Genomic DNA, 16,276 nt, shown 5'->3' with positions numbered 1-16,276 from the left:
GGATTACTGTTATGTGAACACAAACCAATCGAGGTAGTATGCCTAGATAGTATCCCTTATCTGCTCCAGCTGTTCTTTAGCATGTAACATGATGACATGTAACATGATGACTGCTTGCTGTTCTTCCATGGATTCAACAAATGAATTCCAAACAGGAATGTCACCAGTTGTTTGTAAAAGGTACAAGGAAAATAAACCTATGGTGTATCGTGTGCATGAGTATGTATACATGCATGCTGTCACTGAAGACCATGGAGGAATATGGGTAGAGAAGCCGGTGGAAATCTGTATGAGAATGGCACAGGATAAGGAAACCTGGAGAAGGACATCTCAGTTCCCTAACGGCAGAAATGCTACGGGTGTGACCTGACCTGACCTGACCTGATGTCACTGCTCTGTATGATTAAATAACAACTTGAATGCAAATAAAATTGCTGGCCATTCAGTAATCGTTTGATTCCTTGCACTCGTATTTGTGTGTTGTGTGTGTGTGTGTGTGTGTGTGTGTTTACTTGCCTTCATGAAAGGTTAATCAAATACATGTAGAGGTTTGAATTTCTATATGCAAAAATGAAAGAGAAACTCCGAAAGGTCCTGACTCTCAGGCAGCATTGCAGCAATATGAGGATCAAAACACACACACACACACACACATACACACACACAATATATATATATATATATATATATATATATATATATATATATGTATATAAACATTGACATATTTAAATTATATATATGCGTGCATACTGAAAATAAGGAGAAAAAGGTAAAAGGAGTAGAAAAAGAGAGAAATGGTATTAAAGGGCATGACGATATTACAGTCACAAATCGACCATCCATAAGCTCACTGTTCAGACTCCCTGACATACACGCTTCTCCCTTGGAAGGCACTGAAAGTAAAATGTTACTACGCTTAAAATTACTCACTTTGGGTTATTGCATCGCCTGGTCCTTAGCTGTACTCCGAGGCCACAGCTGAAGGAGCACTCACCCCACGGGGTCCACTCGCTCCAGCCACCGTGCACGATCGTTACACGAACGCAGCGTTCCCTCACGCATTCCTGAAAGAGTGTGTAAGCAAGATTTTAATTAGTCTTGTCGTACCAAATTGTGTGGTGGTATCTAAAATGTTGCTGTTTTTTCATACCTTGATTTGTCTATATACACACAGTTTGTTCTTTCTTCCAATTTGACTCTTACACAAAAGAGGACATACGGCAAACGTAATAAACATTTATAGGGGGGGGGGATGTTTATATGGAGAGTTATTTGATTTTGATTTGATTTGATTTTGATTTGATTTGATTTTATTGGTTCCTGCATTACATCATTGCTCATGCAGATACATAAACATATATCATATACATTAATGGCACCATACATATAAATGGATATACAGAAACATTAGTTGCTAACAAAATGAGTTTTTTCATTACCTTTAGAATATACAGCAATACATTTCTTCATTGCCTGTACATAAATGTCCAACAGAACAGTGATGCAATGAATAACGCAGAAGAGCTACAGCTTAAGCATTGCTTGATTTGCATGCAGCCCTCGTACATAATACATAACATAGACCCCGTTTACAGTGCGAGGCTCGGCCGCGGCCGAGCCGCGGCCGAGCCCAGCCCCGCTTCAGTGCAAACGCGCAAAAGGCCAAATGCGAGGCCAAAATTGGCCTCGCATTTGGCCTCGCTCTGGAGGTGGTCTCGGCCGCGGCCGAGCCGCGGCCGAGCCCGGCCTTTTCTTGGTGTAAACGCAAATTGGGCCAAATGCGCGGCCAATTGCGCGGCCAATTTTAGTCTGGCTTCCAAACCCTCTGCATGTATCTTTCGCTATTCAGGATATCAACCCCCTCAACGTCGAAAACTAGTATAGTTTAAGGTGGTTTTGTCCTGCAAAGGATTTTTTCCTTCGGCAAAGGCCTTTGCCCGAACGGCGACTTCGTCGCCACGGAATTCATTTGGCAAAGGGTCTGAAAACCAGACAATACCAAATTGCGTTTGTTTACAAGCAGAGCGCCACAGTACGACAAAATATTGAAAGGTTTGAATCAAAAGCGCGGCCGAGCCCAGCAGTGTAAACGGACAAAATTGCGAGGCTCGGCCGCGCAATTGAGGCCGGACTCGGCCGCGGCCGAGCCGCGGCCGAGCCCGGCCCCGCACTGTAAACGGGGTCATAGACCCCGTTTACAGTGCGAGGCTCGGCCGCGGCCAAGCCGCGGCCGAGCCCAGCCCCGCTTCAGTGTAAACGCGCAAAAGGCCAAAAGCGAGGCCAAAATTGGCCTCGCATTTGGCCTCGCTCTGGAGGTTGTCTCGGCCGCGGCCGAGCCGCGGCCGAGCCCGGCCTCTTCTTGGACCCCGTTTACAGTGCGGGGCCGGGCTCGGCCGCGGCTCGGCCGCGGCCGAGCCTCGCAATTTTGTCCGTTTACACTGCTGGGCTCGGCCGCGCTTTCGATTCAAACCTTTCATTATTTGGTCGTAGTGGCGCTCTGCTTGTAAACTAACGCAATTTGGTATTGTCTGGTTTTCAGATCCTTTGCCAACTGAATTCCGTGGCGACGAAGTCGCCGTTCGGGCAAAGGCCTTTGCCGAAGTAAAAAAATCCTTTGCAGGACAAAACCACCTTAAACTATACTAGTTTTCGACTTTGAGGGGGTTAATATCCTGAACAGCGAAAGATACAGGCAGAGGGATTGGAAGCCAGACTATAACTGGCCGCGCATTTGGCCCAGTTTGCGTTTACACCAAGAAAAGGCCGGGCTCGGCCGCGGCTCGGCCGCGGCCGAGACCACCTCCAGAGCGAGGCCAAATATTGAAAGGTTTGCCGAGCCCAGCAGTGTAAACGGACAAAATTGCGAGGCTCGGCCTCAATTGCGCGGCCGAGCCTCGCAATTTTGTCCGTTTACACTGCTGGGCTCGGCCGCACTTTTAATTCAAACCTTTCAATATTTTGTCGTAGTGGCGCTCTGCTTGTAAACAAACGCAATTTGGTATAGCCTGGTTTTCAGACCCTTTGCTAACTGGATTCCGTGGCGACGATGTCGCCGTTCGGGCAAAGGCCTTTGCCGAAGGAAAAACCCTTTGCAGGACAAAACCACCTTAAACTATACTAGGTTTCCAAGTTGAGGGGGTTAATATCGTGAATAGCGAAATAGTACGGGCAGAGGGTCTGGAAGCAGGACTAAAATTGGCCGCGCATTTGGCCCAGTTTGCGTTTACACTTAGACCCTGTTTACAGTGCGAGGCTCGGCCGCGGCTCGGCCGCGGCCGTGCCCAGCCCCGCTTCAGTGTAAACGCGCAAAAGCCCAAATGCGAGGCCAAAATTGGCCTCGCATTTGGACTCGCTCTGGAGGTGGTCTCGGCCGCGGCCTTTTCTTGGTGTAAACGCAAACTGGGCCAAATGCGCGGCCAATTGCGCGGCCAATTTTAGTCTGGCTACCAAACCCTCTGCCTGTATCTTTCGCTATTCAGGATACTAACCCCCTCAACGTTGAAAACTAGTATAGTTTAAGGTGGTTTTGTCCTGCAGAGGATTCTTTCCTTCGGCAAAGGCCTTTGCCCGAACGGCGACTTCGTCGCCACGGAATTCATTTGGCAAAGGGTCTGAAAACCAGACAATGCCAAATTGCATTTGTTTACAAGCAGAGCGCCACTACGACAAAATATTGAAAGGTTTTAATCAAAAGCGCGGCCGAGCCCAGCAGTGTAAACGAACAAAATTGCGAGGCTCGGCCGCGCAATTGAGGCCGGACTCGGCCCCGCACTGTAAACGGGGTCCAAGAAGAGGCCGGGCACCTCCAGAGCGAGGCCAAATGCGAGGCCAATTTTGGCCTCACATTTGGCCTTTTGTGCGTTTACACTGAAGCGGGGCTGGGCTCGGCCGCGGCTCGGCCGCGGCCGAGCCTCGCACTGTAAACGGGGTCTAGCCTTGACTTCACTCTCAGACACGAGATCACTGTCAGAAACGAGAACCATGGGGTGATCCACCAAGAATTTTAGTCGATGTTAAATGTTCAAGGAGAATTCCTGTCTTGTTAAAAGTTAGTCTGATAAGAAAGGATAACATCTTATTACCACAACTGTGAAAATTTGATCAAAATCGGAAAGAAGAATTTAGGAAGTAATGGAATTGGGAAGTTCGGATAATTTTGACAAAACACTTTACGAACAGACGATGTGAATAGTAATGAGTGAGTTAGTGATGTCATTTCCTCACAACTTTCCATACAGTTTGTACATAAAATCTTGAATTTTCTATATTTTTTTAGCCCAATGCAGTTATGCCCCACTCGCAAAACCTGATATACCTGACTGATCATTATCGTGAAGTTATTCACACAGAAATTATACCATGTTTTACAACTTAATGGTCGAAAAATTGACAGGAAGTAGCTGAAAATTTTCATTGTCACTTATCTAATTTTGTTTATTTATGGCTGCATTAAAAAAAGTCTCCCAAATTCTCATTTTCATTTAGAAGTTAGAATCCCATTGAAGACACTCACAGTATATACCTGATTTTAAGTTAGTAAACTTTTCCATCGACTTTGTGAAACACCCTATAGAATTTGTTTCATAATATACCGGAAGTATCCACCGCAGTGGCGGATTCAGCGTTTTCCTTGTTGTTGTTGTTAATGTTGTTGTTGTTGTTTTTGTTGTTTGTGTGTGTGTGTGTGTTTGTGCGTGTATGTTTGTCGGCTGACTAAACCCCGAAGTGTCACCAGAAAGATAAACTGCTTTGTGCCCTCCTCCCCCCCCCCCCTAATTCCTGGATCCGCCCCTGCACCAATACTAACCCTTTGTGGCCCGCAAGATGAGCCATCCATCGGCGGACCTTTCTTGAGACACCCGCCGTCAAGGTCCGGCCCAGTGCAGTAGAGTTCCACACAGTAATCCACGTCAGTGTGCTGTTGGGACGAAGGTATAAAAGTGTACGATTGATTTTAATTCAGAGCTTCTCAGCCAGTGGGCAGCGAAGCTCTCTCAGATGGGCCGCAGAGATATCAGCCACAAAATATGACATAAAAAATATCTATATTCGATCAAAACTGGGCCTAAAAAATATTTACTAGAGCTAAAATGGGCCTCATCATGTTAAAAAAAAAAGGTTGAGAAGCATGGAATTTTAATCGATATCACGGTTGTGGAGAGGAAGAATTCCCAACAAGAGGAAGGTTTCATGGAGAATGGAGTAAGAACATTTTAATAGGCCTGTGCCACTCTTCCATCTTCGACTGGACACTTAGATTGTAGAATCAATTCATCAAATTGTAACAACACGAACAAGCGCAAAAATTACAAGCCAGACATAATTATGTAGGCCTATGCATGCATAAATCAATCAATCAATCAATCAATCAATCAATCAATCAATCAATCAATCAATCAATCAATCAATCAATCAATAAATGAATAAATAAATGCTCATCTAATTGTTTATAGAAATTCATACACAAACACACATTTATTTATTTATTTATTTATTTATTTATTTATTTATTTATTTATTTATTTATTTATTTATTTATTTATTTATTTATTCATTAACTTATTTACTTACGCATAATAATGTAAATGAATGCAAGGAGAGGAGAACCGTACCTGAAGATACGGCAACAGAAACAGAGGACTTACATGGCATTTCCGGTAACCCTCTCCGAACTGGAACCGACACTGCTCGTCCATAGTGTAAATTTGTCCAGGTCGCTCGATGCTGGTCGCTCGCGTTCCCCCAGTGGGCTCGTCCCAAAGGCAGGTCATGTCACTGATATCACAGTCAAATAGATGGTTAAATGAACGGATAAGTATATGAACAATGAAAGAATAAACGATTAAGTAAATTAATGAATACACAAATAACTAGATAGATAAGTGAATGAATCAATTACACAAATAACTAGATAGATAAGTGAATGAATCAATATATAGATTGTGTCACAGGAGGGCAAGGTGGGCAATCTATGAAAAGTTTCTTTTCTTGCAAATCTAAGAAAGGTATGCATTGTATCAGATAACATTAATGCCTGTAAAATCATAGATTATAATATGCCATCTGCAACGATGATATTGTTGTTTTCTTTTACTGTAGAGTGAAAAAATGACTGTCTATTGACTGGTACGACCTGATGTAACTGATGTTGTTTCCAATTTTAGCACCAGCTACACTTACACGGCAAAGAAATATAATGTCATGAAGCATGAGAACACGTACGTCTTTGTACATTCTTTCTTCGGTCCCAATGTATAGCATACTTTGATTCTGATTTGTTTGCAGTTGCTGACATAACGACAAAGATCATTATAATGATTGATATCTATCGAGCCGATGTATCACTCAACGAGTTGCCGGTGAGATCCTGTAATTTTAAATACAATTGATGTCAATTTTTCCCCAGCAGACTTTCATGTTGGAAATCCAATCTAGAAATGACTTTCACAGCAACCATGGACCTTGATCACTGTTAATCTTTTACCCTTGCTTTTTTTTTTAAAATCTAAAATACTTATCTATCTAATCACATCCTTCTCATTGAATCATACCAACACTGCGTTTTCTTAGTTGAAGGTTTGGCTTGAAATTATATTTCAAGCAGAAGTGCAATGACCTTTAACATTGATGTTTGACCTTCATCCCTGTCAATCCAGTGTTGTATTTTGCTGTTTCTTTCTCACATTTTTCTCGTATTGTTTTGCCACTGAATACTGATTCAATTTTTAAGCTATAAAGTCAAGGCTTGACGATGAAGTTTTATATTTTTCTGAAAATGACGAAGAAAGGGGAAAAGCTCACCCTAGTGTCGCGTGGAGTTCGTTTCGGCTACACTCCGACCAGTAGTGATCCCTGGGGGTGGACTGTACCACTGTGGCCATGATGGACATTCCGTGGGCGTCATCGAAACACGTATTACCATCACCGTCGTGCTCCATACCTAACCTGGATCATGACGTCACACAATGATTATCTGTTTAGCATCATTATATACAACCATTAACCTCATCATTTCGTCTGCCGAATGTGTGGCTTGGTGAAGTATCAGAAAATTAGAATTATGCTTTGTTTCAACATTTTCTGCATAACGTCGCAATCAAATGGACATTTTTGCGAATGGAAAACAGTCATTTTTATGTAACCAAAAGAGAGATGTGAGTGACGAAAACCAATTGAGCTTTTTTGTTGTTGAAAACTTGAAAGAAAATACTGATCTGAAGAAAATAATTTGCTTTGTCAAGGCATATAGCATGTATGAACATTTTAGAGGACATTATTTTCTTCCCACATCAAACAAAACGTTTGACTATCAATGTTTTTTGAGATGTCATATCATCCTCATTTTATTTCTTTAAAAAAACTCTTATTTCAATAGAACTTTTACTGTTGTATGTGTTTGATATCACTCAACCCATCAAGGTTAACTTTTTGTACATTAAGAGTGGAGTGCTCCTTTAAGGAATCTCTGCTGAATGCGGCATATGACGATAATCCCCCCCCCCCAAAAAAAAAAAAAATGTATATATCCGGACCTCAAGGCGGACAACTTACACGTGGCCCGCCTCGTGGGCTAGAACGAAAGACATCTGTAGCCCATCCTCCTTCACTAGTGAGCAACTGTAGGTGACGTCACACATGGTACCGACTGGGGCGTAGCCTGCAGGAGCCCGATGAGTTGGGATGGATGACAGAGTGATGATCCAGGAAAGTGTTCCGAGAAGAAAATACAATGTATTTCAAAGCATGGCCGTTTAACAATGACAGACATGACTTCACCTTTTCATTTATATATACAATTGTTGTCACCATAATTCAATGGAAAATCATAAGAATGCTAATGCCTGGCGTCACTCGGACACAGACCCAGCAAATATTTTGAACAGACTCATATCGTGTCGGCCGCTGATCAGTTCTTCCCCAACTTGACCCTACTCACTTTGAAGGCAAAGCTCGAGCCTGTTCACTTTTTTTCTTTTTCCTTCTTGAAGGGTGGGGATGGGAGTGGCTGCATTCATAAGTGAGATTCCATTTTATTTAATAAACAAACAAGCAAAGATAGCCAACATTTTATGTTAACGTTCAAAATGAATCTTCAGATTGCTCAGCAAGACGGCGGCACCGAACCCCGATTATCAAAGGCACAGTTAATGCACCTTTGAATTCTTTTGCACGTTATCAGAAAACTGACAACTGTTTAAATAATTACAGCCAGTTGGAACTCCATCCCTTAAACCTCCTTGCTTCGGCGAAAGTCTTGGAAGCGTTCATCGGCACTCACTAGAACCTTTCGAAGTCATGCAGTCTTCACTGGCCCCCTATGCAAATTTTTGACGGAATGCCGGTTTCTGTAACGTGTCATGTTAAACCTTATTGCCACTCAAACGCAAAGATGCTAAAAAAGTGTTGGTAGCATCAAATTTCAGCATTGGGAAAAAATCAACATTAAACAAAAATCAAAAGATTCATTGTAACCATTAGAAATCTCTCGAAAAGTGATATTCACCTGACTACAGCTGCCTCATGATTATAGCCATCGTTAACTATCGCTGTGACCAAAGCGGCAAGTTTTAAACCTCATAAACAATCATGCGCGCTTTTTTTTTTTTTTTTTTTTTTTGCACGAGATGCAAATAGCTAGTGATGCATGGAGAGATGCACCTATCCCGTAAATGTACGCCAATAAACCGTTCCTTCTTGACTGCAGAAGGCTAATTACCAATGCCGCCATTCAGCCAAGAAAGCGTTGTCATGACAACCCAGGGAACGCACTCAATAGATTGTCCTAAATATGACCCTTATTACGGCCTACAAGAATGTGCAAGGACGCCAACAATGAAAATTAACTTCACGTTACCTGCCGGTCCAAAGCTGATCCTAGTGAAGAAGACGGAATGGTCGAAGTAGTCTTCGCTGCCATCATCTTTGATTTGTCTCCCGCGCTCCACACGAGCGAAACGGCACGTATTGGCGAGGCTGTCTACGGACTGGTTTGCCAGTACAAGGTTTGCAGACTATGAAAAAAAAAATAATGAAGCTCTTCTTCATTAATGATGGGCTTATGAGAGAACCACTTTGCGTGTATGTTTTCTTTCATGATGATTGTACTCAAAGATACACAACAAAAACAAGACAAATGGAAAGGTGTCGGAACAAAATCATTATAAATATCTCATCTTAAAGGTGAGTTTTTCTATCAGTTATACGCTTGTTCATTCGTTTGTCCATTTGTGGACTCTTGTCCTTTATTAAACCAGTACTTTCATTTTCCCGTAGAGTCGATCTGATCTTGGGCCCTATGTCATGTGCACACCAAACTTTACTAAACGCAACCCTTTATGTCTTCAAGGAGAAGGTTAATACGGGTCATAGACCGATCCCAATTTTGGGACCTTCTTTGGTATTCTCGGGCCGACATTGGGCCGACCACAATGCAGTATCGAATTGGATGAACGGCGCTCTCTGTTGGCGATATACATAAAGACGTCATTACATAACGCGCTGTCGTTGATTAGTATGACTTCCTCTAAAACAAAATACATGTTTTGATTTATTAATAATGCAGTATGTTTCAATGGAGCTCGTTTGGCCACCTAATATCTTGCAGTAATAGTATCTATAAGCATATCTGTCCCAAGATGACCCAACAAATCATCTCTCTGGCCTAAGAGTGACCCTCATAATCACCTGCTGATTGAAATGATTGAAATGTCCATAGAATTTGAGAGACTGCTCGTCAGGGGAGTAATCAAGAATTATCAAGCCAATGTGAAATGATGGCACCGTTACATGAATTAGCAAAGCCTCCCCACTCTGGTGGTAAAGAGAATGATATACCAAACCAAAACATACATGACACTGCGGTATATAAGGACTATCGCACAGGACTTACTTGGTCTCCATCCAATATGTTCATCCTCGTCAGCACAAACTCGATATGAGCTTCCAAGCTTGGGTGGGTGTAAACCATATTTACCTGGTTTAAATAGAACAACAAAAAAAAAAATATGTCGGTCACATAATGAAATCTGGTATTCCATGTAATGAGTATAACATTTCCCTCAGAACACGATGACGCGGATGAAGCTATATACATCTTGCAAAAACAAAATACAACAAATACTACAATGTTACTACTTCTAGTCCTGCCACTACTAACTATAGTTCTACTCACTCAAACCGTAGTGTAATGTATCTCAAGGCTTTACTTATCTCGTTTAAAACAAGTTTATTGTGTTTTAACTTCAATATAGAATAATCTTCTCTTTCTCTTCTCTTCTTTTGAGTGATTGCACAGAGGTATGTTTAAATGAAATTTGATTTATTTCACCTTACTTTCACTGACACATGATATCATAGCTTACAATATCGGGCAGATAACAATCATGGACACAAGAGATGCTTATAGTTTCATTTCTTTCTGTAATTAAGTACTGCTCCTTACTTCATTCTTCACTTAATTTTTGCCAAACTTCAGACGGCTATTATAATCATATCCTCCCTATAAGATAAGTTAATTTCTCATTTTGCGATTTATCCTATAATGACTCAAACCAGCTCTACATAACACCTTATAATAACCTGAGATAGTTGATACCTTTATTCTTATCACCTCAATACATCTCTAAGCATGAGGAGTGAGTGAATTACTAAGAGTGATGGATATCTATGCATAAATACAAAATATTGACCCAAAAATTAATTCGGGGAGATATCATAATAAACATGTTCTTACGATATTAAAAATGGTGATCACGTATTTGACGACGTTTTCATCCCCGTGGAAACTGCGCAAGCTGTCATCCACTGTTGCCATGGTTTCCACGAAGTGATGACGCTTACGAGTCGACTGCCTCTTCGCCCGCTGTCTGAAGTAGTTGGCTTCTCGACCGACTCGTGGACGACGACCAGGCAGTGGCATGATGTCCTGACTGAAATCCACGAGACCTAGAGGTGGCGGTGTGTCGCCTTCGAAGTCGTTTCTCGCCTGCGCTATCACATCTCGGCGGCGGTACATGATGTGGACGAAGCCCTCGCTGAAGTTGTATGTCTCTGACCGCACCTCGTCGACTTCGAGAGGCTCGATGAAGTATTCGTCATTGTCGGTCTTGATCCAGCCACTCTGTCGAAAATGAATACAGACATCGAGTCAATGTTCGTCATGTTCGTTCTCGCGTAATGGTTAATTGCGTGAAAGAGTAAAATGTGGATTAGATTTACGGTTTAGGGATAAGGCAACTATGATATGGCGTAATTACCCCTTCTCCAACTGATGGGGGGGGGGGTATGTCATGAAGCGTTTTGTCAGATATTTCGTCTGACAAAATGTTAAAAGCTACTGAAATCCATGCATCTGATTGACTGAGAGCAAATTTGTCCGACAAGTTGTCGGACAAAATGCTTCATGAAATGCCCCCAGGTTCCAAGGTTATTAACCATAGTTTGCTTCTGATGACCAGTTCGACAAAATGAAAGATTCATATTTATACCAGTTTACCTTGACGTGCCTCCCTAATCCGCAGATTCTGATCTTACCAGAAAGAAAGGAGAGAAATCTTATCAATGTGCATTTTCCTGACAATTCTAATAGGGCCTGGTTAAATTTTACACTTAAAAACTGTGTTAAAATTCCAATAACTATCAAAACATAATCAAAATTTAACAATACTTTTTTTTTTATATGAAAATCAAATTTCAATAAGATGCTTTGAATTCATTTAGAGTGGTTGAAATATGACCAGAACAACCATGTTTACTCATGATTACAGTATTATCAGGCGTAGATTGATGTCATTCAACTTATCGTGTTGCTGAGGTTTTATTTGACAATGTGATCCTTGTTATCACATTCGCTGCGGCTTACCCACGTTAGATTGATAATTACATTTAATGCACAAAGAAGTAAAAAGTATCTCTGTACAGTTCTTTGGCTCTGACTGGTCTTTTTTTTTTTCATTTCACGGTATCTTCTTACAACAGTCTTTTCGTTGCATTTGGCAGCTACTGTATGCCTTAGCAACATACTCGTAGTAAACGTCTCTGTTTTTCATGTAAACAGGAAGATGCTTGTTGTTAGTTCGTCTTCACGCTGCTAACATCCAGGGGACTTGAATTGACACATGGGGGGAAACTGCTCCCGCGCTCAGACGGAACACGCTAATATCATTGTCGAGGGGGCGCTGTCACTCTCCGTTAATATACATGAGAGGGTCCGTCGTGAAAGGTGGGTGGGGGATTGAGGTGTCGCGGAATGACAGAATCACTTTGCCTGCAAACTTTCCATTGAAACACAGCCAAAAATTCGAGCGATTGTCGAGCCATTTTTACGTTTCTTTGAAGTTTCTGATCTAAATTCGTATGTGCCTACTTATGATTTGGTATTTGAACACGTACACCTCTGTAGCCTTTGTGATCTAGTGAAGTTCAAGGACCTTCGTCATTACTCGGCAATGTGGTATGGAAACATAATATGAAGACGGAAAATCTAATGTGCTGGCTTGTGGTTTATATGATATCAGAAGGGTTGAATAATGGAAAATATCATCTCACCATTCCCTTGCAGTTGCTGACCGCCACCGCTGAGTTGTTAGCCCCGAGTACATTCCCTCGGTAGAAGCAGTTCATCCGCGGCCTTTCGGTAACCACCGATCCATCGGAGAAGTGGCGATGGACTGCAGGAGGACAAACCAAGGGGACAGATCGAGTCATACATTTAAATACATCGAGCTGTCAGGTTTAGCTGAAACCTTTGTACACGGTGTTTTGCAAAGTAGCAGCATTTCACACAGGTACAGAGATGACGACACATTTAAAACCCCTTGCCACCGAGAAATAATGGTTCTTTCAATAATTATATTCTGAGCATGACGCCGCAGGATCTCTTTGGCAATGGATTCCTTCTCATACACATTGGGAGGGGGGGCTCCTACTGTCTTCTAGGTGATTCGTATCGCAGTGCGGAGGGAGATAAGTTGTTGACGTTGCATAACAAAATTATATCTATTAAGTAGATGAACATGAGACCTACTTTCTGTTACACAATAATGGAATGACACCCTATCAATTCATTTTACGACATAATACAGTAAATATCTACCAGTTTCATGCATCACCGGAATAACCCTGTGGCATTTGAAAAATAAATCGAACGAATCTACGTACGAGGCAGATTCCAACAACATATCAAAATCAAATTGAAGTCTCATATTTACTATATGCATAGATTAGTAAGTCATAAAACAAATTCAGACTGAAGTCACTTACAGTATTTGAAACATGCATAGATCAATAAGTCATAATAAAAATTCAGATTGTTCGAAGTCACATTATTTGCAACATGCGTAGATCAGAAGGAAGTCATAACAGAAATTCAAATTCAAATTACATCTTCTATGCTCACCTTTGAACGTTGGCGATGTAAGGCGTGTGCTTCTCGTGACGTTAATGGTAATCTTCGTGCCGAATGCATTCATCGAAAAGTGGAACACCTTCTGCACCCCTTCATCGTAGTCCTCATCGTTCCCGACGTTCCGCCGTGATCGCCTCCTCTCGGCCTGTCTTCGAACGCGGTGGAATTCGAACTGGTCTTCCTCGAACTGGGTCGAGAGGTCATAGGTCGTGACATCACAATCCGGCGCACACCGCTTTGGCCGGACTATATGATAATCTCTGAGTGACGAAAGGAGGTGTTCTGTGCACGATTGATAAAAGAATTGAGAAAAATGTAATCGATTGTTCATATTAAACTAAAGGAAAATAATATCGACTAAACTACAATGACATAGTGAATGTTGTTAAGCCTGTCGTAGAATCTTATCTTCTGAAGACCGAACTTTATAGTAAGTGTACTGTCATGTGTATACCATCAGCCGAGGGAGATGGGACTCCCTGATTTGCCACCGTCTGGTATACTTACAATCAATTTGAGCAAGGTTCGACCTTTCAATTTTTCTTGCACATTTATCGCTTTTTTGTGTGTTTTTTTGTCGAATCATAACTGATCCAGATCATTGCATTATGAGAAACCGATTTGAAATGTATAACATGTCCTACGAATAAGATCTACGATATAGGCCTGTACTAAGAAACAGGGATGTTGTCACTGGTTTAATTCGTTGGTCGCTGGTTGGCCTGATGGTCTGAAAAGAAGTAGTAGAGGGTAATCGTAATCGGTATGTCGTGAGCACTCATTCTAAAAATACTTTGATTTTTTTTTCCGAACTCACCATGTTTTTCACTGAATACAAGGCCATCGGTGTCTCTGTTTGCCTGGGAAACGAGGGAGAGAAAGAGAAGAAATATCATGAAGGAGGTAAACAATGAAATAACTTATCATATTTTACTAATTCGGCTGGGGGAACATCAACTCCATGACAAACTTTTCATTGGTCCTCTACAACTGTTATTTCTAATTGACTACCAAGTACATGACGATACACCCCCCCCCCCCCGCAACCAGTTGCAAAGGGAGTGAATGCCTCTCTATGTTTTCTCCTTGAATCTTTAATTCTCCTTCATGTGACCTCAAGGATATGGATAGGGCCTGATTTCTTTCTCTTGTTTAGGAAAGAGTATAACATAACGATAAGTAAGAGTGCATGCGTGTGTTTGTGTGTGTTTGTATGTGTGTGTGTGTGTGTGTGTGTGTGAGTAGGAGAGAGAGAGAGAGAGAGAGAGGAAAATTTTTTTTTGGCTTGACTCAGATGCTACCTGACCCATAAGTAATCCCTTTCTGAGCCTCAAACTATGTCTGACATCTGCTCCTTCCCTTTCAGCCACATTTTGTCTGATTTCCCCTTATAGTCATCAAAGCTCTTGGAACAGGGAAAGGAATTCTTTAATAAACTCCTGTATGTGTTTTGACTGCGATGGTTGATAGGCACAAAGTGGGTGTCCTTTGTGCTGAAACGTGGGGTTCAGGTTCGCAAAGTGTAAGCCTGAGTTCAGGTGCGGTACAAATCGACGACGTCATGTTTACACCCTGCCGCCTGTGATTAACACCTCGATAGAAATCCACCCACGCGCCGGTACAACGTCCCACTAAGTAACATGTGACCCTTCTAACTAAATGTCAGGTGACCCGTTAATGTCACTTTTGGCCCGTGTATTCATGGTCTAAGTGTTTCCAGCTGTGATATGTCTCGAATGTCTCGCCGTAGAGGACAAGGTTGTATAATTTTACCACACCTTACTTCAGTTCTCCCAATCATATCTCCTAGCTGCAGATTCGATGATAGTCAGAAATCTCCGTCTGTTCAGGAGAGTTTTTTTTTTCTTCTGACTTTGATGGTTTCACTCCTAATGCATTTATGATATAGGAGAGTGATTCCGTGAAGCCAGATTAAGTCCCCGAGGAACATATCCGCGATGGTATAGAATGATTTTTCGGTCAAGTTCAATGAAGTAATTATTGATGTGACACATTGTCTCTTCTTCGACCTTCATAATAGCCTGATAGGATCCATCCCTCTGGACAAATATTCCCTAAAATACAGTCCAAAAGACCAGAGAGCTTCAAATTTACAACCTGTCGCGTAAAAAAGTGTAGTATTGCAAAGGGTCCACATCCCTTGTATTACGCATTAGTAGAATGGAAAAGCGTCTAAACAAGAAGGTTTCGTCTCGCCTTCCTGGTCTAAATTTTTCCCTTTGATAAAGTCAGCTAATGATCTTAAAAATTGTCGCTCATATTACTTTTTGTATCGTATTGAGGTGTATATGTGTGTGTGTGTGCGAGAGATACGAGGACAATACTTCATTCACTGTATTGATTTTTGGTTGACCGTCAAACATACAGAATTCTTTAAAAGATGTTGGCGATTTTCCTTCTTACGCTTACAATTTCTTCTTGTATTATTTCAGATATCTGGTTATAATGGACAGTGTTAGACACTCTGGGATGCTATAGCTCCATGTTTCGAACGAGAGCTGTGGACAAACTGGTGGGTTGAAGCAGGGAGGTCTGTCTCCCACCTCCCTGGTTGAAGCAAAATATTTTGGAACGACTCAAGAGATGAGCATAGTGTACGTGGAAGCACGTTGGAATTGCTCCATCATTCCTGTTTAAAGAAAGTCCTGTTGAAAGTTGCCATGGAGACTAAGCCCAACGCTCCCTCACTGCCGGTTGGTTGACGAGGCGTGGACGTTGACGATAGTCACAGCTGGGTAGGTTATTTATTTTTTTTTTTTTGTAAAAAGAAATGATAATAATAATGTTCAAAAGGACGACAGCCAGCCCCCTAAAACAGATTGTGAAATTGTAAAAAAAAGGTATAAT

At 41.8% G+C, this 16,276-nt stretch overlaps 1 protein-coding gene across 1 annotated transcript; it reads right to left on the bottom strand.

The window, feature by feature from the left end:
* Nucleotides 1–239: 239 nt before the first annotated feature.
* Nucleotides 240–14,780, bottom strand: LOC140228899 (A disintegrin and metalloproteinase with thrombospondin motifs 2-like). Its single transcript, XM_072309169.1, has 13 exons — nt 14,745–14,780; nt 14,226–14,268; nt 13,400–13,690; nt 12,550–12,671; nt 10,736–11,122; nt 9,893–9,976; nt 8,858–9,014; nt 7,555–7,660; nt 6,805–6,948; nt 5,649–5,778; nt 4,811–4,921; nt 934–1,067; nt 240–285 (listed from the first exon to the last, which is right to left on the bottom strand). The coding sequence occupies exons 1-13, from the start codon at nt 14,778–14,780 to the stop codon at nt 240–242; spliced, it is 1,791 nt and encodes a 596-aa protein (XP_072165270.1).
* Nucleotides 14,781–16,276: the final 1,496 nt, after the last annotated feature.

The sequence above is a fragment of the Diadema setosum genome, chromosome 5, assembly GCF_964275005.1.
Source record: "Diadema setosum chromosome 5, eeDiaSeto1, whole genome shotgun sequence".
Classification (NCBI taxonomy): domain Eukaryota; kingdom Metazoa; phylum Echinodermata; class Echinoidea; order Diadematoida; family Diadematidae; genus Diadema; species Diadema setosum.
Note: the sequence above shows the minus strand (reverse complement) of the source record. Positions and strands in the feature narration are given on the sequence as shown.

Excerpts from the sequence above, each read along its gene's own strand:
- LOC140228899 (XM_072309169.1), bottom strand. The coding sequence starts at position 14,780 with ATGTGGCTGAAAGGGAAGGAGCAGATGTCAGACATA. Across the intron at positions 13,691-14,225 it reads TGTATTCAGTGAAAAACATG|AACACCTCCTTTCGTCACTC; the intron begins GTGAGTTCGGAA and ends AATCGTGCACAG. Across the intron at positions 7,661-8,857 it reads GATCAGCTTTGGACCGGCAG|GCTACGCCCCAGTCGGTACC; the intron begins GTAACGTGAAGT and ends GGGCTCCTGCAG.